This window comes from Rhinolophus sinicus, linkage group LG03 (assembly GCF_036562045.2).
Source record: "Rhinolophus sinicus isolate RSC01 linkage group LG03, ASM3656204v1, whole genome shotgun sequence".
NCBI lineage: Eukaryota > Metazoa > Chordata > Mammalia > Chiroptera > Rhinolophidae > Rhinolophus > Rhinolophus sinicus.
The window spans coordinates 185127560-185153026 of NC_133753.1; the positions used below are offsets into that span (position 1 = coordinate 185127560).

At 34.6% G+C, this 25467-nt stretch overlaps 1 protein-coding gene and 1 pseudogene across 4 annotated transcripts in view; one reads left to right on the forward strand and one right to left on the reverse strand.

The window, feature by feature from the left end:
* The window catches only part of CDH12 (cadherin 12), an 877868-nt gene that overhangs the window by 708230 nt on the left and 144171 nt on the right, over positions 1-25467 (forward strand). For all 4 annotated transcript variants that reach the window (XM_074329051.1, XM_074329054.1, XM_074329053.1 and 1 more), the window contains one exon: positions 940-1234. In XM_074329051.1, the coding sequence (XP_074185152.1) occupies positions 940-1234 (295 nt within the window). The remainder of the gene's footprint in view (positions 1-939; positions 1235-25467) is intronic.
* LOC109451419 (large ribosomal subunit protein mL42) lies at positions 18421-18916 on the reverse strand (annotated as a pseudogene).

The following is a 25467-nucleotide window of genomic DNA, read 5'->3' on the forward strand; positions in this document are numbered from 1 at the left end:
CATTATACATGTGTTGAATTTCAAAAGAAAATAGCAGAAGTATAAAATGTTTCTATAAGTTTTCAAGCACATAGAATGAATTATAACATGCCATTTGTCTGTGAATCTGAAAGGATTATCAGTGATTCTACCCATTATTTGGATGAGTAATATTGACTAACTCATTGAAAGGCATGAGTCTGTTAAAATGCCATACATAACTGAAACTGTCCTCCTCTGCCAAAACTCTCCTCTCCTTCCAAATGAAAAGGCTCAATGTTTTCTCACTTCCTTATCTTATCTCCCACTAAATTCAGGTCCTTTATTTCTATTTTCAGGCTATTTAGAGAATTTATGATTTGGTATTTATGACCAATTTTATTTTAATTACAACCATCATTTAAAATGAAACAATAAGTACACTTAAGTTTTGTGCATTTCATTTTATGAAAATTTTATTCTCAAAAGTATATGAGAAGTATATAAAAGAATATATGTAAAGGTTCACACTTGTGTTTATGCATGCTGATGTATTGGGGGGCTATGCTTTTGATCCCTGAATGCATTGAGAAATAAGATGGATTGACAGAGTATGAATGGGAGGACAGATATGTAAGCTATCCATGTGATCAGTCAAGTAGATGAAAAGGTGTATGGTGGAATATTTGGGATATACTGTAAGTGTTCACCATGCTTTTTTCAAACTTTTTTTGGTGTCTGTTTAAAATGTTTATGATCAAAACATTAGTGGGGGGGAGGAAACAAGGATAAAGTATCATAAGGTTTTTGTTTAACACTTCTTATTAAAAAAAATTATACCATAAGTATGGATTTTTAACATAGGATCACCACTTTAATGGTCTTTATTCTCTCTCTCTCTCTCTCTCTCTCTCTCTCTCTCTCTCTTTCTCTCTCTCTCCCCTTCCCTCTTTCTCTTCCTCCCTTCCTCCCTCCCTGAAGCTCCATTCAGACTTGGATAAGGGAGAGGGCACTGTTAAATACACCCTCTCAGGAGATGGTGCTGGCACCGTTTTTACCATTGATGAAACTACAGGGGACATCCATGCAATAAGGAGCCTGGATAGAGAAGAAAAACCTTTCTACACACTCCGTGCTCAGGCTGTAGACATAGAAACCAGGAAGCCCCTGGAACCTGAATCAGAATTCATCATCAAAGTACAGGATATTAATGATAATGAGCCAAAGTTTTTGGATGGACCTTATGTTGCTAGTGTCCCAGAAATGTCTCCTGTGGGTGAGTAGACAAATCAAAATTTTGTCATATGCTACGAGGCCTTTTCAAAATTTGTTTTCTGAAGGTTGATATAAACATCTTATTTGTAACCTAGAAAATTATTCTTTCAGTATAAGGGACACAACTATTTCCATTTACTTTTTTCAACTTTTTTTCTGTTTAGTTATTTTTTATTTCCTTTCTGCTCCATTCTAAAGATATAAATAGATATGTAAATATCTAAGGTATATAAGATTCTTCACTATTTTCCAATATTTGTGTTTCCCTGAACTCATGGAATTCCTCTGTTCTGTACGTATAAAACTCACTTTGTACTGAAATTGATTGTCATTATAATTCCAGATATCTACAAAATGCTGGGGAGTAATTACCATACCCACCAAATACCATGTAGTAATTATTGGCTCAAAGTATATTATCCAAAGTGAATATCGCATCCGGGTCTGGAAGTGGTCCAGAAAGGGGTGTGTTGCATCCTTCGTACCTATCAATAGAGATTCCAGAAGGATGGTATTGTTTTCTGTACAGCTATAGGTAACCCACAGTAGTTAAGCTGTCTCACTAGGAAACACATATCATTATGAAGTCCTTACTAGAATAAATTTACAATTAGGTTAATGTATCATCATCATTCTTAATTATTAATACTATAAATTTACATTTCTGTAATAACCTAAATTTACAAAGTCCTATAATACGAGTATGTATTTTAAGGTCAATGAGTTAAGATTTTCAGCTTTAATGACAATTTTAAATCAATAATGTTTATTACTCAGTCACCACTGTCAATCCCTCAATTTATTTCAAATTCTAGTTTCTAGCACATTTGTAAGATAAAGGTACTCATCACTTCTAGGTTATAACTTGAAACTCATATGTAGGCCATTGTTAGAATTTTCTAAGTCTGACATTCTTCAGAGGGCTTCTGCTGACCCTACAATCATCCCAGACACATAAGGAAGGTTGCACAGAGTACCCTGAGGGCAGAAGCAGGTTACTGGCTATAGGACTTGTCATATGGATTTACCATAAATGCACTTGAAATTGTGTCCGTGACCTTGTCAGGCATTCAAAGATGTATTCTCTCCTTGACCTGAGAAATCAGCTGAGAGTAGCTCACTTATATTTAAAATTTGTATGTGCATACTCAAAGCTGCATATCTGTTACTCAGTTTCTACTGCATTTTTTGAGCCGCCTCTTTCATGCGGTTCTATGGTTTCTGGAGATGGAGATGTAAAACTGGAAGACATCTTATTAGAAAGTAGTCTCTGGAAATGGGGGAGAGTAATTTTTAAAAAGTGTGCCTTGATTTTACAGGGGGAGAAAAATGGACATAATATTTTTGAGAAAAAGTATGACTTTTAAGAAGTCAATGCTATTTAGTAATTAATGGTTTAACCCAGTGCTGACTTCATGTAAATTGGAGATATTTACATGAATTTATGATCCTCATCAACTCTTTATTATTAAAACAGCATCCTTAAAGCAAACATATACACCCCTCTACAGTATTAGAAAATTCTTCCTTATTAGATAAACAATTAGGTCTTTTGTTATGCTAATTAGGATAAAGAGTAGCTCCAGAGTCTGAGCCCCTTATGTAAGGAGCTCACAGCTAGTGCCTGAAGAGAGAAATAAATCTGGGAAATCAGGCAAGCCTTAGGGGAGGGAGAGAGCAAAATAGCTTTTGTGTGCTAATGGGCTGAGACATAATTTGCTGTGATGCTCTGAGGTATCAGAAAGATCTATGGATGAATATATTCTTTAAAATGTTTTTTCCATGGACCATAATTGATATATCTCATTGGTTATTCAAAGGACTCCAGTAAATACTTAAACTTATTTTCAATGTACCCATTCTTTTTATGCATTTATTTATTTTTAATGACAGAGTAGTATTTCTTTAGACTATGAAACGAGATCACATGCTATGAATTCACCCAGGTATTCTTGGTTTACGTTTAACATAATATGCTCATTTCCAATAAATACTAAAAAGCATAAACATCACATACAAATTAAATATTAGAATTTAATATCTACCATGCACTACTTTCGCCATTCCCCACAATCCTGCCTATATACATATAATCAAGTAACACAGGAGAACCGTTAGAATTCTGGTATTTGTTGTTTTTGCATGTACAGGACAAACCTAAAGCTAACAAAAACCTACTGTGCATTCCAGGCATCGCATCAATATTCTTAGACCCCTGAACTCCGTTCCCAAGCTCACCCTTCTCACCACATGCTGCATTGCTCTAAGTCCCTTTGTCCAAAAAGTATCCTTTTCTCACTTTTCCCCACATCCCATCTAGGCAATTCCTGCCTCCAAGACCAGATGGAGCTCATCATGATATATTAGACAGTATAGTATTGTCGAAGTAAATTTCACTGTCAGTTTTATGTATGTGTTTGGGATATTCTCTACGAACTAACTGTCCTCTCCCAGTAATTGAGAATGTTGCTATTTCATTTTCAATAAAAGAGAAGGATCAACCAATTTAATATGTATAGTAAAATACCTTATTTTCTATAATAATACAAAATATCAAGAAATATTGGAATAGTAACAAAGTTTATTATGCAAATGTCAATTTAGCAATAGTGGATTGTACGTCTGAAAATATGATGAACAATTAATCTCGGAATGAAAATTAACTAACGTGAAAATTACAAAGAACATAACTGTACAAAGGACAGATGGTGGTGATCAGGGTGGGGAAAGATTTCAGAGGAAAATCAATATTTAAGACTTGTAAGACTGTGGAATATATTTAGTCCTGAAAGTTGAAGAAAATTCTAGAGAATCTATGAATTGTTTAAGAGACAGGTCATTTTGTTACTAACTTATACGATATCCAATATGCCATGGAAATGATATTCATAGATAAAGCGCTTTTACTCTGATCTAAGGAAATTACTTAATGATCCAGACATTTCCCAACTCAAAGTTACTCCTTGGAGAAAAATTTGGTTGTTATGAATGTGGTCTTAATTCTTTAAGATCACTAGAGTAACAATGAATTATGGTAATGTGCCCTCTTTAATATCTGGTGATTATGTATTGATAGAGTGTGCAGTTTAAGTAACTTTTCCAAGTGTGCTGACAGTTTTAACATCTTCAAATCCATATTCCTACTTGCATTATCTTCCTCTGCCTGAGCTAAGCCATTTTGAGGCAGCTGATTGGGTTATTAGTGACCAGGTCTCTATGACACATTTTATAGATGTCAATTCTGAATCATAATTTATGTAGTAAAACCTACCATTTCCTGAGCACTAGTGAAGGGCCAGGTGATCTAACTAGAGACTTGCATTCCCTATTTAATTTAACCATTACAATAACTTCATGCAGAACTGTTTGCTATTTGATCTTTGTTTTTATGTGAACACTTAACTTCTATGTATCAGAAAATAGGAATGACTCCAAGGCTCTGTAGAACAAAATTAATTGCAATCAATTATAGCTTTTTGCTAGGGTTAGTGGCTTTTAAAATGTCTTTGGGAACTTTAATTTAGTTTCAATCGCAGATGAGCTGGTTAAGACTTTGGAATGTATATATTATACTTTATTATATTATATTATATTATATTATATTATATTATATTATATTATATTATATTATATTATATTATATTATATTATACTATATTACATTATATTACATTACATTACATTACATTATATTATATTATATTATATTATATTATATTATAATATATTAAGTTGAGATTGAGTGTCCCTAATTAAAACAAACTTTGAGAGGTACACATCTTTTATCCAATGCCATAAAAAAAGTTTAAGTGAAATAAAACAAGGTACACTTAAAGGAAATTACACTGCTGGCTTAATACAACTTCTATTAACATGCACCCCTATTTTTTTTTTTAATATGAACTCTTTTGTTTTACATGAAGTTTGGGGATAAATGCTAAGATGTAATTTTTGGTAGCGTTTTTAATAGGTTATTAAACAGAGAATATTTTCTACATGGTCATACTTAGCAGAATTCTAAGAAGGAAATAGAAAGCTGTGACTATATTAACATTAATGTATTATATCATTATAATAATTCATAAATGTGTATAAATCTCCACATTTTCTTGCTTTCACAAAAGTGACATAGGGATAGAAACCAAAAATGATAAAGCAGATATATTATCTTATCCCATGTGCTAGTCTTGTCCACAGGGAACATCTCAAGTGGCACAGTAGGAACAGGTAAACTATCATCGGTCTCCCTCTGTGTCCCATAAACAAAGTTTTTGTCAGGAGGTTAGAGACAGAATTGGCTGCATTCTACAAATAAAGACATTATCCTTGTATAATCAAAACACATGGATCAAAGTCAGGAAATCTACTCTAATGAATTATTGCAAATTAATACTTAGATCCCATCCAGGCTTCATCAATTGATTCAATAATATCTTATATAAAAACACTTTCAAGGTCAACATCATCTATTGCATTTAAATGCCAGGTCTCTTTTGTTTCCTTCAATCTGGAACAGTTCCTCACCTTTTCTTAACTTTCTTGACTAACAGTTTTGAAGATTTCTTGACATTTTGTTTAAAGAATCTCCCTTACAGTGGGTAGTTCTGATGTTTCCTCACATGTTAATTCAGCATATGCACCTTTGTTAGGTGCATCGCAAAGGTTGGATCCTATCAAGTGAAACATGGTTTTGATTTGTCCCATTAATAATGATGTTCATTTCTGTTACTTCATAAAGGTTTGGTATTAGTTATCTATGGTTGCATAAAATATAAACCAAAACTTAGCAGTGTAAAATAGCAACCACTTATTGTATCACAGAAACATGGGTATCCAGGAGTAGCTTATAAGGGCACCTCTGGTTCAAGGTCTCTCAAGAGGTTGCAGCCAAGCTATTGGCTGGGGCTATGGCCTGATCTAAAGGCTTAATAGCAGGGAGGTAGGGATTTGCTTCCATGCTTACTCACGTGGTTGTTGGCAGGCCCCAGTCCCTTGCTGCATGGACCTCTCTTCAGAACTACCTCACAACTTGGCAGCTGGCTTCCCAGGGTGATCAATCTAAGAGAGCTAGAGAGAGAGAAAACATCTCTGATCAAAGCCACAATCTGTTTATAACCTAATCATGACATCCCATCACTTCTGCCATATTTCTAATTGTTAGAAATAAGTCCAGCCCACATTCAGGGAAATAGGATTATACAAAACCAAGAATACAAGGAAGTTGAAATCATTGAGGGCCCTCTTACTGTCTGCTTAGTACAGTCCACCTTCTGCCCCCAGTTATTTATGTTACTCTGTCATACAATATTTATTCAGTGCCTTTCTAGGATGCTCAAATTTTTGTCTTATTATTTCATAAGTTCAAAGTCCAGAAACTCGTCATTTAAATCAAGGTGCAAACAAGGCTCCTTGGATTAAATTCTTCTTGATCTGTAGACCTGTGATACCAAAGAGACCAGTTCTTTACCACCCCTCAACACACAATATTCAGTGGTGAAATGTGCATAAGATAACTTCTATGGAAATTTCTGTTCAAAAAGGGGGTGGGATGCACAACATAAAAGAGTTACCGGCCCATCACATTTCTGAAATCTAGTTGGTAAATGTTGAAAGTTCTTTGATCAGATTCAAGGCCTGGGAATATTTGTCTCGGGCTCTCAGTTCCACTGTCTGTGCTCTTGGTTCTACCTTCAGTGGTAGCCTTCCTTCTCAATTAAACATAGCTTGTACTTGCAAATAAGCAGCTTGATTATTTGGCTTCATACCATTATAATTCAATGTGTCTAACGGCCTCTTCTCACTGTACAATCTTTTTTTCTCCTCCTTTAGTCCATGCTTGTGATGTTTCTGTATGTAGAACATTTTTTAAGAACTTTATATGTAATATGAGTACCCCATGCCTTTTCTCGGAGTTTGCTGAATTAGTCAACCAGTCTGTTCAAAATAAATCCTTCTCTACCTTGGATTCAACTTAGATGCCAGAGTGACAAAGCCTTTACATGAATTAGGATCCTTATTGTTTACTGGAGAGGCTCTTTGAGACATGCATGCCATTAATCTATTCAGAAAGAATTTGTCTGACTAGACAGTAAGCTGATGGACCATCCTTGATCTCTCTAAGAGCTTAGCAAAATGTTTTTGGCACTCCCCTGGCTTTATCTTTTGACCATGCTTTCCTGTGTGCCCTGGATTTAATCTATGCTTAGAAACCTCTTCTTATTTTGCTATCATTTGCCATCTGGAAAGACCAGGGATCTTTAAAACCAGCAAGATCCATTTTGTTGAAAAGTCACTAGGTCAATTTTCTATTGTCCAAGTAAATGCAAGCCACAATTTTGCTAAAATTTTGGTCAGTCCATAATAATGATATTTCATCCATAGCTTCCAATATGATGTTCTTACTTTCCTGCAAACCTTCAAATGCAGCACATTCCGAGTCCAACATTCAATAAATGGTTTGCTAAAGGCATTTTGTTCTGACAGTCTCCTCAAAGACCCCTGTCTGAATGCAAAAACATCCTCATGGTTTAAGTATTTGTTATGGCAGCATCCCAATACCAGGTACACAATTGGTATTATCTCATACTACTAGGTAACAAATTGCCTCAGGATTTAGAAGCTCAAAACTACAAATATGTATTATATATTGGTTTATCTGAGTTACATATTATGGGCTCAGCTTAGCTGGGTGTCTCTCCTTCAAAATCTTTCATGGATTTAGACTAAAGCTGGCAATCAGGAAGGTGGTTGCATCAGAACCTGTGGGAAGATGCACTTCCCAGCCTACTCATGTAGTTGTCATCTTGGAATTGATATCCTGTCATATTCTTTTTGTTAGGATCAACTTGATAAGCCTATTCCACACTCCAGGAAAAGGGATTAGGCAATGGTGTGAATATCTGAGTTACACATAGCTGAGGTTCATCTTCCTTACATTAGATGATGACTTTATTATAAAGTTAATCTTTATCTCTTTGTGATTATTACATATTTTGGCAAGTGGTATTTTGAAACTGGAGAAATAACCTGGTTTTCATCATACTTTCAAATATTCTATATTTTTAATTCTTATCAGTGTGATCTCACGATTTCTTACTCTATTAAAACAGTTCTAATCTATTAGTATCATTCTTTATTTTAATATTGACATTATTTTAGATTTGGCCTGTGAAAGCTCTTTTAAGCTGATTGTGTGTCCTTTAGGTATTACCCCTTAATTATTTAAAGCATTCCTTACTTTTTGGCCGAAAACTATGTTTGGGGCTTGTTTTGCACTTTTCCTGCCCCAGATCTAGAATTAACTATTTCTCTGAGGAAGTCTTTTAAATAAAAGGATAACATGTAGAAGCCCAAATCTGGTTATTATGTGTGTTCATTGCTGTTGGACTGTCATTGCTCCCAGACCCAATCAGTCACCACAACCAAAGAATATATCTACTATGTATATATACATGTATAATATTTATTTCCATGTCCTTTTCCATATATTGAAAACCATGATTTCATACTGATACCTCCAACTTTAGTATAACCCCATCATTTACTCCAGTTTTTCTTAAACCCTTTTATAATCCATAACTCTCTTTTCCAAGAGTGAGAAATCTGGCTCTTGCTATCTTGAATATATTTTCTTATTTCATCAAGCCTCTGTTTATAACCAATTTTTCATTGCCACCATCCATTCAGACCTCTTGCAGATGCCTTGATAACTCCATTTCAGCTTTGACAATCTGCACTGGCTGCTCCCGCTGTATTTTATTACACTGTGGAGGTTTTGCCCAACTCACTGGGGATCTGATTCCCACCCTGGGCTGTATTTCCCACACATAGATGCCTTCCTCACATGGACGGATCTCTGAAACCCGCTGGCAGCCCTTCTGTGTGTCACCTTCATCACTCTGCTCAGGATCCAATTCCTTGCTCTATTCTAACGCAGTTCCTCCCCAACTTCTCCATCCAGCATCTCTGCCAGCACAAAAGCCTACCTCCCCCGACCCCAGCAAAGCTTGAAGACTGAATTATTCTAGAGGATCATCAAAGAGGAAGAGGTTCTCTTTGATTCATAAAGGGTGACTGTCTCTGGGTTGTATTTTTCACAGGCATTAACAGTGTTAAATCAGGGGTCTTTCATTCATTGTTTTCCTTCTTAATTCGTTGAGCTGTGTCTGCACTTTTATATGAGATGCCAAAGATGACCTAGAGAGTGGTTGATAAGGCCAGAATCTATTTTTTGCCAAAATACTGATTTTTTAATCTTCTTTTCTATGCTGGGTCATATCTTTTCTATTCTTACAGTCAATTGAAAAAAAAAGCAAACAACCAAACAAACAAAAAAAAAAACCTAAAGAGTTCTAAAGTGAGAAAGAGAACAGAACTCAGAACTCTGTGATAATATGTTCTAATCATGCAGTTTGTGGGAGTTGAACTTGTTGAGTACAGTTCTCTGTTCTATTATTTCCTAGTTTTGAGCGTTTGCATAGGTTATTTTTCCGTGTTGCCCTTCAGTTTCCTTACCTGCAAATGAGGAATAAAAATACCTTATTTCCAGAATTATTACAAGTAATAAAGGAGAAAATTTATGTGCAACACTTGCCACAATGCCTGGGAAAATGTGATCAATAAATGGGGAAGGAGCCTGTTAAAATTTGGTGATCATTCTCGGGAAACTCACAGGAGAAAGCGGAAGTTGAAGAGGTCCCAGCTAATTATCTTAATCCTTTTTTTCCCATATAGTCCTTCTCACACATGAGCTCAATATTTACATATATATATGTAAAAAAAAAAAATTATATATATATATATATATATATATATATATATATATATATATATATATGTATGTATTTTTTTTTCTTTTCTGCAAACTATACCAAGTCTATTTAAAAACCGAACAGACTTTCTATCCCAATTTACATTTTCTTTGGTGTAGAGTACTCTTTTGCCTTAATGTGTGGAGACAAGCTGTTGATTTGTAACAAATACCAATTATCAGATTCCACATTTGCTTTGAAATCCACTGAGTCACTTTAACACATTTGATGAAACTGAGCAAAGCCTGGTGATCCCGCCGGTGTCAGCAGTGAAGTGTCTGTAGCACACGGAGTGGTAGAACTATTTTCAGGGCCATAAGATGTTATGATTGTGTGTTCAGGGAGCATTTCATTCCTCTGTTTGATCCCTATGATTCTATTAGTGCTACAATTGCAAAGGTAGTGATATCGACAATTTTTGTATGGTTTAGAGAGAAGTGTATGAATTGTTTTAGTAGCAGCACAGTGTGTCCCCAAACATAAACCACACAGCATTGATCGCTGATTTAGCAGGCACTGATCAGCAATAAATGTTAAAAATTAACAAGTTCCTCTTTTTTTTTCTCCCGAACAGCCAAATGACTCTAAACATTAAGTATATGTTAGTAGGAGTTGCTTTTTTGGCCACTGAGTGCTTCAAAACATTAAACATATTTTCAAAGTATTACTCTTTCCCCAGCCTCCAAGTGGTTGTAAACATTAAATATGTTTCGTAAAAACTGCTTTGCCAGCTACTGGCAGGGTAGCTGCGAACATCATTTTTCTTGAAAGTTGCCTTCCAGCTGCAGGACTGTTTTTCCTTATTTACTCTATTCTGTTTAGTTTTTATACACAACAGCAGGCAAAAGGCTACCTTGGCCCAACTGTCTCTTGCTTTATGATAAGTGATCAGGGAGAGCAGTTGCACCTACAAAAAACCCTGCTGGAAATAGGAGTTCTCTGAGGTTCAATTGTTTGTACTGGGTATTCCACATGGATGTCAGCTGACATTTTCCAAAATAATTTTTGCCTCTGCTTTCCATTGTGCTATGTGTTGAGCTATGAAGATTGGCATACACTAAGCTTAGCATTAAGGAAAATAACTTCAAGCAACCAGACACTGATGGATTATACCCATCGATCAAGGTGAAAATATTCCATCAAGTGAGCAGGCTCAAAGACAGACAAGATGGCAGGACTACTAAGTTAATGAGCTCTTTAACCCAAACATGATGAAGGACTTGAAATCTATGTCTGGAAATAACTCAATGTGACAAGCACATATAATTCAAAGACAGTGAAGAGCATGTCACTGTATAAAAGTCTATCTAGGAATTATCCCAGGAAATCTGTTTATTTCAACCAAATTCACAATAAAAACCGTAGTGGCACCTGAGTCAACTGGGGAAAAAAAAAAAAGAATCAGTTTTATCGTCTTAGTCATAGTAACTCATCATCAAGCAAAATAATTATTCAGTAAAACTTTGATTTCTACAGCATCCAAGTATTTTCCAAATAATATAATATTGTAGTTTGCCAAATGTTTTATTATAGGTGTATGTTTAGCAGATTCAAATATTTACAGAATACCTAGTATGGACCAGGAACTTTTAGTTACTTAGGTTAGAACGTTGAGATAAACTGACAAAAGCCCTCCCCTCAGGACACTTTCTTTCCCAGAGATCTACTGCAAGGGAAGCAAACTTTGTTCTGTGGACTAAATCCAGCACATCACCAGTTTTTTGTTGGAAAACATTCACACTCATGCATTTATCTTGTCTATGCCTGCTTTCACACTATAATGGCAGATGTGACAACACAGACCATATGTCATACAATGCTAAAGTGTTTAATATCAGTCCTTTAAATGAAAGTTTGTTCAGAAATGGGATAGTGGATTGAGTATCAGAGAGGACATTAACATAAGGTCAACATTTTAAGTACACCTATGAAGAAGAGTGTTTACTCTAGAAAATACTTGGAAGGAAGGAAGGAAGGAAGGAAGGAAGGAAGGAAGGAAGGAAGGAAGGAAGGAAGGAAGGAAGGAAGGAAGGAAGGAAAGATAAGAGATAAAATGAAGAATGTAAACAAGTCTCACACTAACATGTGCTATAAAATCAGATGTTCTATTTAGTCCATGCTGAAAGGAGTAGGTTGACTTTATTGAAATCATTTAAGCACCGTCTTAAAGTACTAAAGCTTTATGATAAAGTTTGTTTTGTATTTTTAATTCACCTGCAAAAGCAATTCTTTTTTCACTCATTAATGCAACTATATACATAGTATAATGACTGAAAGAATTATTTTTCCATATATATATATATATATATATATATGCATGTATATGTATATGTATATAAATCAAGAGTAAAAGTTTAAAACTAAGAAGTTTGAAAGAGGATAACGTCCAGATTGGGTTGAAACATTTCTTCCCCATATGATTTGTCGGATTCATAACTTCTTTGCCTCCCTAAGATATACATGGTGAAATAGAAATTGAAAACTACTGAAAGCCAATTAAAAAAAAACCACCAATATTAACGAGTACTACCCAGGAACTGTTACAGTAAACTTCTTCAGAAAGTAAGGTCAGGATGAGTTTATCAAGGTTTTTACTATTTTCAATTCTAAACAAAAAACTGAAGCTTGAAAATATGAAAATCAGAAGCTGCAATTTTATAAATAATTTTTTAAAAAGTGAAAATCTAAATATGGTACAATTTGTTTAATCGGCCATGGTACTTGAAGAAAAAAAATATGTCAATTAAACTGTCATCCGTGTTCATTTTGCCTCTGAGAAAAACATCATAATAGGACAATTTCATGAAATGCTTTGATGGTAAGAAAGTGCCAAAATATGATTAGCTACTGCACATTTCAAATTACACAAGAAAGCAATTGGTGGCAGACTGAATATCGAAAGAATTTGTCCCATGCCCTTTTTCTTCTCTTTTTGCCTGTGTTAGTCAAGTATACGCTGTTTGACAGTGAAATGATTTATACTGAAAACATTGTTATCACAAGAATTTAGTAGGAACTGCACTGGAAGAGGAGAAAACTCTTCCATGTTCCCAAATCTTTTAAAAAACATAACTGCCATTTCTGAAAGAATTTGTCATCTTTATAGAAGTAATATTTTGATAACTAATATTAAGTGCCTCTTTAGTTAGAGGCTTCAATTAGGAACAACTCACTCGTATGATTATGTTTATATTTCCATTGTCAAATATATTTACTTATTATTTAAACTGATTTCCCTTTTATTATATTCATTTCTGCATGGTTCGTCACATTGGATATTCTAGTATTACACAAGGTCATGTAAATTTTTACTATATATATTTCTAATTCCTGATTCTTTAAAAAATATAATGTGCTACATACCAAAACTAACAAAGAATTCTAAACATCGGAAATACAAAAAAGATTATAAAAGTTTCATTTTCTAATAAGTCTCAACTTTGTACAAAAGGTTGCTTAAATAAAATGTATAGAAATTCTCTTTTGTATTTTTTAAAGTATGATTTGTGTGTCACCTGAACCGTAAGAGAGCCCCCAATCACCAAGATGTCTTCATATGTTAATTTTAATAACAAAAGCATGTTTAATGCTTCTTAACCTGGAAGAACTGTTAGAGTTAAATAGTTCAGAATGTTTTTATACAGTAGTAAAAATATCATTTGGTATTTTAAATAGAAGAAGAAAGGAGACTTAAAGATTATTTTTTGAGTCCATACATTTATTTCTCATGAAAATAACTTGTGGAAAGTATCTAGAAAAGAGTAGTACAATTGACTAGAGCAAAGCTAAGAGAGTGTTTGTGAACCACTGATTAAAAAAAAAAAAAAAAAAGTGCCTTAATTCTAAAAAGGTAGACTAGTATAGGGAAAACAAAATGGTTCCTGGAGTACCAAAGTTCTGAATTCAAAATTTGATGAAATATGGGAGAGAGTTTATAAAGGTGTTTCCTTTTCGTAAAGTTTAGATGGTAAGGGTATTGTTTGCCACCAATAGTGTTGTTTTATTGAGAGAGATACCATTTGTAAAAAACAAACAAACAAAAATAACCTAAACCCTAGAAGGACTAGTCATTTCTTCCTTCCTTTCTTCAGCAGCTTTTTCTACTGTAGGGTTTCAGATTTGGAAAGATAAGGATGTTCAATTGCTTTTCTTTTCTATCTTCATCTTTGTAATTGTTCTTGGTAAATCACATAAGAATAACATTTCTAGAAACATATCCTTCAAAAAATATATATATATATATATAATTTATATGTAAATATATTACATATTATATGATAAATATATATTATATATTGTTTTTATATATTTTACATATAAAATATATGTATTTTGTGAAGTGCCATTTATCCAAAATATTTGATTAAGGACTCAGAACACAGGAAATGAGATATGATAGGTATAAAATATAAGACAAATACCATGCTAAAATATGTCTACTGGATGTTAGAATAATGTCTTGTGGTTCAAATTGTTGAACATGGACTGAACAACCACATTTATTTCTTCTTTGTTTAAAAATATCTTTGAAATAACAGAATATAATACTTATATGAAATAACTACAGGAAGCTGGGAAGTGTTCTACTAGCAGACCAAAGAGTAAGAAATTTCTAAAGAACATAAATCATGTCAGAGGGACTTCTGGTTTTGGCCATAATGGAATTTTTGGTATCAGGCTGGTCTTTTCACCATAAACAACTATAAAACCAGACAACATATATGAAGTGACAGTTTCCATGTATGTGACAAGTAGTACAAGCTTGTCATCCTCGAGAGCAGGGAAAGACATGAGACAAACCCCACGTTTATCTGGACTCGCTGAATAGGGGTTCTTTTCCTATCATGGTACAAGGAAGTGGGTTCTGAGAATAATGAGTTGAAAGGTAGAGATTAAAGAGTGCAGTTGCTGAAGTGACTGTGATTTGCTGAAATGGCTAGAAGGAGAAGCATAGGGAAGTATTGCAAAAGTCAGAGTAAGGGTTTAGCATGGGTTTTCAACAAAAGCTGTGCTACGTATGACCAGTTTGTCCCCGTAAGCTCTGCTGAAAGCAGACACTGTGGGGTTCAAATACTGGTGATAACACAGAGCAGGGAGATGATGTTACTGACTAGTCACTGGGAGATGTTGCACCAGGCATCTCAGACATGTATGTAAGGCGCCAGAAAGGCTATGCGATAAGAGTAAGCGCCATTTCCTTCAGTAAAAGCTATGCCTTATATCTAAGCACAAAAATGAAAGAGACTTTCCTCAATAAAGACCTAAACTAGGATTTACAAGATCAAAGGAATTTGCCAATAATTTAACTGCCCTCAAAGAACTATCTTAAGGCACTTACCAGTAGACAACATCCAGATTTTCTACAAAATTTGTAGTATGTGGTAAAAAGAAATGCAAGTTATGCTAAGAAACAGAAACATTGGATCAATAATCAAGAAAAAAAACCCAGTCCGTAACAATAGACATCACAATGACTCAAGTGTTGAAAATAGATATCTATTGTCAATATATTTAAAGACTAATGGAAAAGATTGTAATGATGATGGAACAAAATATGAAATTATTAATAACAGATATACTCGAAGTAACAAATGCAACATATGCAATTAACAATTCACTGGAAGAGCTGCACAGCAGATTGCAACCATTACAAAAAAGACAAGTGACATTGAAAACAGTCTTTGAAATTATCCAATCTCCAATAAAAGAGGAAAATGATTGACTGAGAGGTTGAGTGACATGGGATGATATCAAGCCATCAAACATCGGTATAATTAGAGTCCAAGAAGGATGTGATAGAAAATGGAACATAAAAATATATTTGAAGAAATAATTGCCACTGTTTCCAAATTTTGATGAAAAATTTCAATATGGATATCCAAGAATGTCTACCAACAACAATAAACACAAAAAGGCTAAAAAAGTCAATAGTATAATTAAATAGAAAAATTGAAAATATCTATTTTGTAAACTCTCAATGCTTTTAAAAGGTTATTTAAAATGTGTCATAACTGACATTTTTGGTTGATTTCTGTGGGACATGTAGTTCAAATAACTTACCTCTGCATTACTAAGTTTCGGAATCTTTGCTAATTCATATACTTAGTACATTTTATATATTGGGCCATTTGTCTTTTTCTAATTAATTTTATTTTAGAACTCATTATGGAACCTCTATTTTATGTAAAAAATATTGGCATTAATTTCCACCTGAATGACCATAGGTAAGTGATTTGACCTTTGTAAGCACCTATTTTCTCATTCGTAAAATGGGGATACATATTGCTGTATGTGGATTAAAGAAATCAATATAAAATGTAACATAATAACTGAAAATAGCAGGAACTGAAAAATTAGTGCTCTCAGCCATCCTATCTGCACTAACGTACATGGATATGAATGTCACAAGGTAACACTTCGTAACCACTCTACTCAGTAAGACGAATTGGGTTGTTATCTCCGGGGGCATGTACTTCTCCCAAACAAATCCTGTCACTCATACAGCTTTCCTCTCGCTCTTATAAATTCCTGCTATTCTCCTGTTTGTGTTTAATAGAGGATAAACTCTGCTCACAATCAGAATCAAATCGTGCCCAGAGAATAAAAGCTAGAAACAAGCCAAACATCAATTCAATTAATTACTGGTCTCTTTTTCCTTCAGAACATCAGTTGTTTGTCCCATACTAAAATCTCTCTTGTTTTTCCATAAAAAAGTAGACAAATGCTACAGTAGTTACAAGCAACACACAAGGTTTCAGAATGCAGTCCCACGTCTCAATTGTACCTTGTAATTGTTGTCTATTTGCTTATAAATGTTTTTTATAGCTTTCTGGTACATCATGTTGTGATTTCTATCAAGCTTCTAAGGAACACAGTTTATTTAATACCTATGTTTTATTCCTAAATTTAGTAAATGCAGTGTGAATTGTCCATACAAATACTAAATCTGTAGATTCCAAACCATAAGGGAATTAGTACAATTAAAAAACATAATGTATATATAATTATAATGAATAATATAAATAATACACAAACTAATGTGTTTTTAAAAGCATTGTTGCACTATGATGGAATACTATTTTCATTGTTTTCCCAGTCCATTATTGTCTCATTAACTCTCAAATGTGTCCCAGTTTTGACAACAAATTATATAATTCCTTTACTTCTATTTTTTTCTGTATTACATAACAATCATCAGTTCACTCAGTCCTTCAAAATTCTTGTACTCACTTTATGTCATCAATATTCTTTATTCTGCTGAACACAGCATGAACCTATCTATTCAAACACTATTTCAAACATTGAATTAGAGCGGAAATATGCAGTTCAATTTCCTAGTGACATAAAGCCGGGAGTTCTTCTGCCATAGTACAGGCACTAAACTGGCAGTCAAGAAAAATGCATAAATATGTTTAGAATAATGTTACTTGTATTTGCAGTATAAACTACTGATATAATTATAGTGCCACGTGGTTTAGTTTTCTCCTTTGTAAGAAGACAAGGTTGGACTGGATAATCTTTAGAGATCCCTCAAAAATGCAATTCTGAGATTGCATGTAGACATATTTACTGATACAGATAAGTATGCTGTTATGTATAAAAGTATGGATTTGGATCCTTAAAATTTTGTTTTATAACTAACTTATTTTCAGGGCTGCATTTATGGATGTTGGACCTGTGCATTTGTTCAAGGTCCTGTAATACAAGGGCTTTGCATTTGGTTAAATCTCTGCTGTCACCATCATGGAGTTTTTAATACTTTGAACAAGGTATCCTATATTTTAATTTTTCACTGGGCCATGGAATGTTTCTTGCTGTTCTGCTAATTTGCAAATGAAACTTCTCTTTAGAAAACTACCAAATTTATAAGGCAATGGTTAAGAAAAATAATCTGCAGTGAATTATTAAATTCTGAACCATTTTATCCTGAAACACTACAGTATTTTCCTACAGACTCTCATTTTCTATTTCTTTAATTGTGTCTGTGCTCTGTCAGTTGAAGAACAGTCCATTCTTGAGATGCTGCACTAGTGAGTGAAATAGCAGCACTGTAGACTATCAATATGCAATTCTAAAGCAATGGCATAGCCCTCAGGGAACCTTTTGTGTGTTGGCATTGACTAGGGTGTTTTGGTTAAGACAAAACTTTAATTGATTAAAAATTTACGTTGCTATGTTGTTCCTACACACCAATAATTAGGAAAAAGGACCATACAACACACAGACACACACACACAGACACACACACACACACACACTCACACACACAGTACCATCTGGGGAAAAAACTTTGGATTTTAAACATATGTCAACAATTGCTTGCATATATATTTTTTAGATGAAAATACATTTTATTATTATTTTATGATATACCATATTAACAAATATGCCTGACTGCATTTTTTTCAAATGGTAAATGAAACAAATGTTTCTCTTTAATTTCCGAAAACCTCAATATCATCTGTCTTGGAGGATTCAGTTTCTTACTATGTCCATGATACTATCCATGAGGATACCAACAGTGCTTAGCAGGAAAGAACATTGTGCTAAGTTGTTGTATCACAGGGTTTGCTCAGTGTTCACCTTTTCCTTCCAGTCTGGTGTTCAGCACTTGGTCCCTGTTCTTAATGATCATGCACAAGATCTGGCCAAGGTTCTGTGTGTTCATAAGGAATGTCCACAGAAGGATGGCAGCGTACTGTCCTCCTGCCATTAGATGTCAAAGCAAGCTCTCCTTTGCAATCATTGTCATCTGGAAGAGAAGAATACATGGATGTATGACAGACACAATATAAAGCTCCATTTCAAACTGGAATTAAATATTTCAAAGTAGATGTGTTTGATACCGCACATTTTACTTCTGCTCCTGCCATGGTGAATCAAGGTGATTATCAAGTGGTATGAAGAAAAGATGATTTGATGAGAAACTGATTTAATTTTATTTTTTAGGTTTTTATTAAAAATATAGCTAATATACACTATTACATTGGTTTCAGAGGTATACCATAGTTATTCAACATTTACATACCTAAAGAAGTGATCACCATGTAAGTCCAGCAACCATCTGACACTGTACCACACTATCACAATATTATTGACTATATTCCCTATATTGTACGTTACATCCCATGACTTATTTGTTTTATACCTGGAAATTTGGACCTCTTATTCCCCTTCACCTTTTCCTCACTTTTTAAATTTATCAATTACAGTTGGCATACAATATTATTTTATATTAATTTCAGGTGTATAGCATAGTGGTTGGGCATTTATATAATGTAAGAAATGACCCCCCTGAACTAGTCTAGTACCCACCTGTTACTATAAATAGTTATGACCATATTATTGATTATATTCACTATGCTTTACTTTTATGCTTATGACTGTTTTGTAACTACTAATTTATACTTATCAATGCCTTCACCTTTTTCATCCTGTCCACCAACCCCCCAACAATCTATCATCCTAGTAAATCTAGTACCTATCTGATGCCATATATAGTTATTAAAATATTATTGACTATATTCGGTAGGCTATACCCTACATGTCCATGACTATTGTGTAAAGACCACTTTATAGTTCTTAATCCCTTCACCTTTTTCACCTACACACCCAACCACCCTCCCATCTGGAAACCACCAAAATGTTTTCCGTATCTATGAGTTGTTTCTGTTTGTTTATTTTGTACTTTAGATTACATATATAAGCAAAATCACATTGCATCTGTCTTTCGCTGTCTGCCATACTTCACTCAGCAAAATACCCTCCTGGTCCATCCATGCTGCAGCAGATGGTAAGAATGCATTCCCTTCCATGGCCACACAATATTACATTGTATATATGTACCACCTACTCTTTATCTGTTCTTCCATCGACAGACACTCAGGCTGCCTCCATATCTTGGCAATTGTAAACAATGCTGCAGTGAACATATGGATGCACACATCACCTCAAGTTGCATTTTGGGTTTCTTTGGATAATTACCTAGAAATGGGATTTCTGGGTTCTTCATTGTCACTTGTTATAGCCTTTGTTTTAAAGTGCATTTCATCTGGTATAAGTATTGCTACTGTCACAGCTTTCTGTTTTGTTTTGTTCCCATTTTCATGAAATATCTTTTTCCAATATCTTTACTTTCACCCTGTGTGTGTCTTTTGATATGAAGTGAGTCTCTTGTAGGCAGCATATGTAAGGGTCTAGTTTTCTTATCCATTCAGTCACCCAATCTTCTTATTGGAACATTTAGTCCATTTGCATTGAAAGTAACTGTTGATAGAACTATACTTTTTTGCCATCTTCATTCATATATATATATATATATATATATATATATATATATATATATATATATACTGTGTTTCCCCAAAAAAAGGCATAGCAGGACCATCAATTCTAATGTATCTTTTGGAGCAAAAATTAATATAGTAATCTTATAGTAAAATAAGACCGGGTCTTATATAATTAATATAATATACTATAATACCAGATCTTATATTAATTTTTGCTCCAAAAGACACATTAGAGCTGATAGTATGGCTGGGTCTTACTTTGGGGGAAACACGGTATATATCTATATCTATCTATATCTATATCTATATCTATATCTATATCTATATCTATATCTATATCTATATCTATATCTATTTATTGATATATATATATATATATATAGATAGATAGATAGATAGATAGATAGATAGATAGATAGATATAGATATAGATAGATAAAGATATTCTTAAAGAAATCCCTCTAACATACCATCTAATACTGGTTTGGTGGTAATGAAGTCCTTTACCTTTTTTCTTGTCTTGGAAGCTCTTTATTTGTTCTTTGTTTCTAAATGATAGCTTTGCTGGGTAGAGTAATCTTTCCTATAAGTCCTTTCTTTTCATCACTTTGAGTATTTCCTGTCAATCCCTTCTGACCTGCAAAGTTTCTGTTGAGAAATTAGCTGATTGTCTTATGGGAGTTCTCTTGTAGGTAAATAACTGTTTTTCTCTTGCTACTTTTAAGTGTCTATCTTTGCCTTCAACCTTTCACATTTTAATTATGTTGTGTCTTGGTGTGGGCCTGTTTAGGTTCATTTTATTTGGGACTCTCTGTGCTTGTTGGGCTTGTAGATCTATTTCCTTCACCAGGTTAGGGAAGTTTTCAGTAATTACTGTTATTGTTATTTTTTTTTTTGAAATAGGTTTTCAATTCCTTCCTCTCTCTTTTCTCCTCTGGCAACCCAATGATGCAATCATTGGTACACTTGGTATTGTCTCAGAGGGCCCTTAAACTCTCCTCATGGTTTATTTTTTTCTTTTCTTTTCTGCTCCGATTGGGTGTTTTCTGCTACCTTATTTTCTAAATTGCTGATTTAGTCCTCACTTCATCTAAGTTACTGTTGATCACCTCTAATTTGTTCTTCACTTCAGTTATTGTATTCTTTATCTCTGACTGTTTTTTTTTTTTCTTTTATGTTTTCTATCTCCATTTTTATGTTTCCTATCTCTTTGAACTTTTCCCTGAGATCACTGAGCATCTTTATAACCAGTGTTTGGAACTCTGCATATAGAAGATGCTCATCCCCAATTTCTTCTTTTTTTTCCTTTTTCTTTTTTCTTTTTTCTGGAAGTTTGTTCTGTTCCTTTATTTGGAACATTTTTATTTGTCTCCTCATTTTGGCTACCTCCCTGTGTTTGTTCCTTGTATTGGGTAGGTCCAATATGCCTCCTTGCCTTAGTATAGTGGCTTTATGTAGTAGGTTTCCTCTGGAAACCAGGGGTGCAGTCACCCTGGTCACCAGAACCAGGTGCTTCAGGTGTGTCCCTTGTGTGGGTTGTGTGTGCCCTCCTGTTGTAGTTGAGTCTTGGTTGTTGTTTGCACATCAATGAGAGGGATTGACCCTCAGGCTGATTGGTTGTGAGGGCTGGCAGTGACTACACTGGAGGAGCTGTGGTGCAAGGTCTAAGTCTACAGAGCAGGGTTCACTTTATTGGGGCTCTGGTGTCTGCCCCGTCTGCCCTGTGTGTGTATCATCCTTGGACATGGCCAGGGGACACTCTGGCTTGGTCTGAAGCTGGCCACCAGGCCTCATGGGAGGAGATATGACATAGATCAATTTAGCCGCAGCCTGTGCTCTGCCCAGGGTTACCTGGTATGAGCCACAAAGCAATTCACAGACAGCTGGCACCTGCACTGGGCTGAAAAGTGCCTTGAGAGGCCCATCTGTGAACTTAGGCCAGCTGTCCCTAGTTCTGGGCTTAGGGATGCTCAGCCAGAGGTATGAGACATGCCAAAACCAGATGCTGCTTGTTTGGGTTTTGTGAACCTGTGAGAGATTTTGTTAAAGTCTGTAGCATGAGCTAAGGTAGGTTGTTTGTATGGAAAGTCGCAACATGAGCCAAAGAAAAGCCATTGGAAGTTGCTTGTGTATGCCTGAAAGTTGATGGGACATCATGTCAGGGAATCACTAGGGCAAGGAAGACCAAAGGTGGTAGGCAATTTAATGGAAACTCACATATTCTGTTTGCCTGCATCTGCCTACAGCTGCACATAGGGAGGCGGAGGGCTCAACAAATAAATAATGGCTTCTGCCAGCTTCTCCGTCTGGAAGAAAGCTGCCCTTTCAGCCTTCACCCTGTATTTAAACAATTCAGTCCATCCCTCTATGTTCCTGGAACGTTTTGAGCTACTGCCTCAGCATTGGCGCTTAGAGCCACTGGTTCTGCTGGTGAGTTAGTCTTTGCAGAGTCCTTTTAAGAGGAGCATCTGGGAGTGCATCCACCCTCTGTCACACTCAGCCACAATCTCCGTGGGTTTTCCTAGGCAGAAATTTTAGGGACTGCTCTTCCTGGCACTGAAACCCTGGGCTGGGACTCCTTGCTCCTCAGGGGAGGACTTCCACAGCTGAGATATCCCTCCAAATTTTTAATGGTCACATATGGGTGTGGTATCACACTGTTCCATGTTTCTGCCCCTCCTACTCATCTCGAGTTTTCTTCCTCTATGTGTCTATAGTTATAGGGCTTTGGTTCAGCTAGACTTCAGGTGATTCTCAATAATGGTTGTTCTGTGGTTTAGTTGTAATTGATGTGATCCTGAGAAGAGGCGTGCACAGCATTTACCTACTCTGCCATCTTGATTGGAAATTTGAGAAATTACTTTTAAAATTTGAATCTAGGCATATCTAGTTTCATCCTTTGATAGATGCTCACTGTGAGCTTTTCATCTTGCCTTGGTCACATACATTTTAAGAATAAATTAACTATTATGTAAATACACTTACTTAATTTTATGTTGTCAGCTCTGTTTTTTTTTGTTGTTGTTGTTTTTTTTTCCTGTAGGTCTAAATAGAAAAAAAAAAGAAAATTACGTTTGGGAATGTATGGACTTTCTCTGCTCTGCTCATGTATTGCCCACTAACTCACTAAAGGGTCATCTGGAGGTTTGACTTTGTTTGGGGATTTTTTCCACTACTCTTGTGTAGTTTGCAAGCTTGTGTAGCAACTCACAAATGGACTGTACATAATCTTACAAAAATATATCATTAAACATAAAGAAATGAGAGTCATATTGCTAGTGTCATGATGTAAAATGTTTTAGAATTCTGAGTGTTGTGTGTGTGTATATATATGCATTCATACGTGATTATATACATATAAGGATACATATAATCTTGCAATTTCTCTTAATAAAAAATGAATTATGAGAAAAAAGTAATATAAACTAGTTCTGTATAATCAAATGTATAAAAACCTGGGCAAAAAAACAGAAAATCTAGATCTACTCCTTTCCTAACTACAACACATTATCACAAACATAGTAGATTAAAACAGCACACATTTATTATAGTACTGCAGGTAAAATGTTTTAAATGGACTTAAAGGCTAAAATCATAAACTGCTTTGCTTCTGGAGGATCTAGAGGACAATCTATTTATTTGCCTTTCTACCTCCAAAAGGCCACCTACATTCCTTGTTTATTCCCCCTTTCTCCATCTTGGAATCACATCACTTCAACCTCTGCTCCCATGTCACTCATCCCCTCTGTCATTCTAACCCTCATTCTTACTCATATAAGGACCCTTGCGATTATATTGGGCCCACTCAGATAATCTAAGTTCATCTTCCCATGTCAAGATCCCTGAATAGTTACATTTCCAATATCCTTTTTAGCACCTTAAGTAACATATTAATAGCATTTAGGGATTAGATTGTGGACATTTGGAGGATTCATTATTCTATCTACCATACAGACATTATTCAGATTCCATATTTGAAAATAAAATATTCTTCCATTCAACAATGAAGCTAAATTAGGAGATGAAACTGGCCACATCAGTCTCCACATTGACATTTGAGGATGGTTACACTGTTCATCCTGATTCCATGTAGAGACTTTCCACATAATACTCTTTCTACTAAGTGTCGTGTCATTTAATTTTTGTCTTACTTCAAAGTCAAAGGACACCAACCATTTGCCAAATATATAGTCTAAAAGTTCTTTGAACTCAACTACATTTACTATGTACAATATCACTAATTTAAGCTTCATTTAGTGGAATACACTTTTAGTCAAGTTTCTTAATGAGAATGACCAGTAATGTTTTTCCAGTTTGATTTTAGGCATAAATTGACAAATTATTCATAATTTGAAATATCTGAGCTCTCAAATAAGTCATATAATGAATAATAATTTTATTGATTTAAGTATGCATTTCGGTTAAATGACTCATCTGATTTTTTTTTTTTTTAATTTATATAAATGCTGAACAATCTCAAAGCCATTGCCTTTTTTCAAAAATTGTCACGCAAGGTGCATTGATATTTAGATAATTAGGTTATTTCACATTTTCCTCTTAGGGATTGTGTTGCCATCCTAAAGCTTGTCTTTGTCTGGAGTCAGTTACCTGAAAATTTTACCCGCAAATAGTCATAGAGCAATATTGATTAGTGCAGCTTTTGGTAACTAAAATAACTTGCAGCTAGCTTGCAAGCAGCAGTGAATATTAAAATAGATGTACTAAAGTGCATTTCAAAACTTAAATCCTTTTTGAAGTGAAGGGAACATTTACAAATAGGAAGTCTGTGACTCTCATGAGCATAATATATTTCAAGTTCAAACATAGGTTTAAAAATGGTTTACAGAGAATTCGGGAATTCAAGTTGCATTCTCAGATGATTCTTTTTTTTTAAATAAGTATAAAGGATAGCAAAAGAGAGATATAGATAGGAAGAAAGGGAGGAAGAGGGAAAGGGAGGAAGAAAGAGAGCGAGAGAGAGAGATATTGTCCAAACGTAAGTATAAAGATTTTTTCACTATTACATTTGGATTGCCTAGTAATGTGGTGAACTTTATACGGTACTACATGAAGTAACAGAATATAATCAGATTTATATAGATCACTCTCTGAAGAAAAATAGATTAATTAGATAT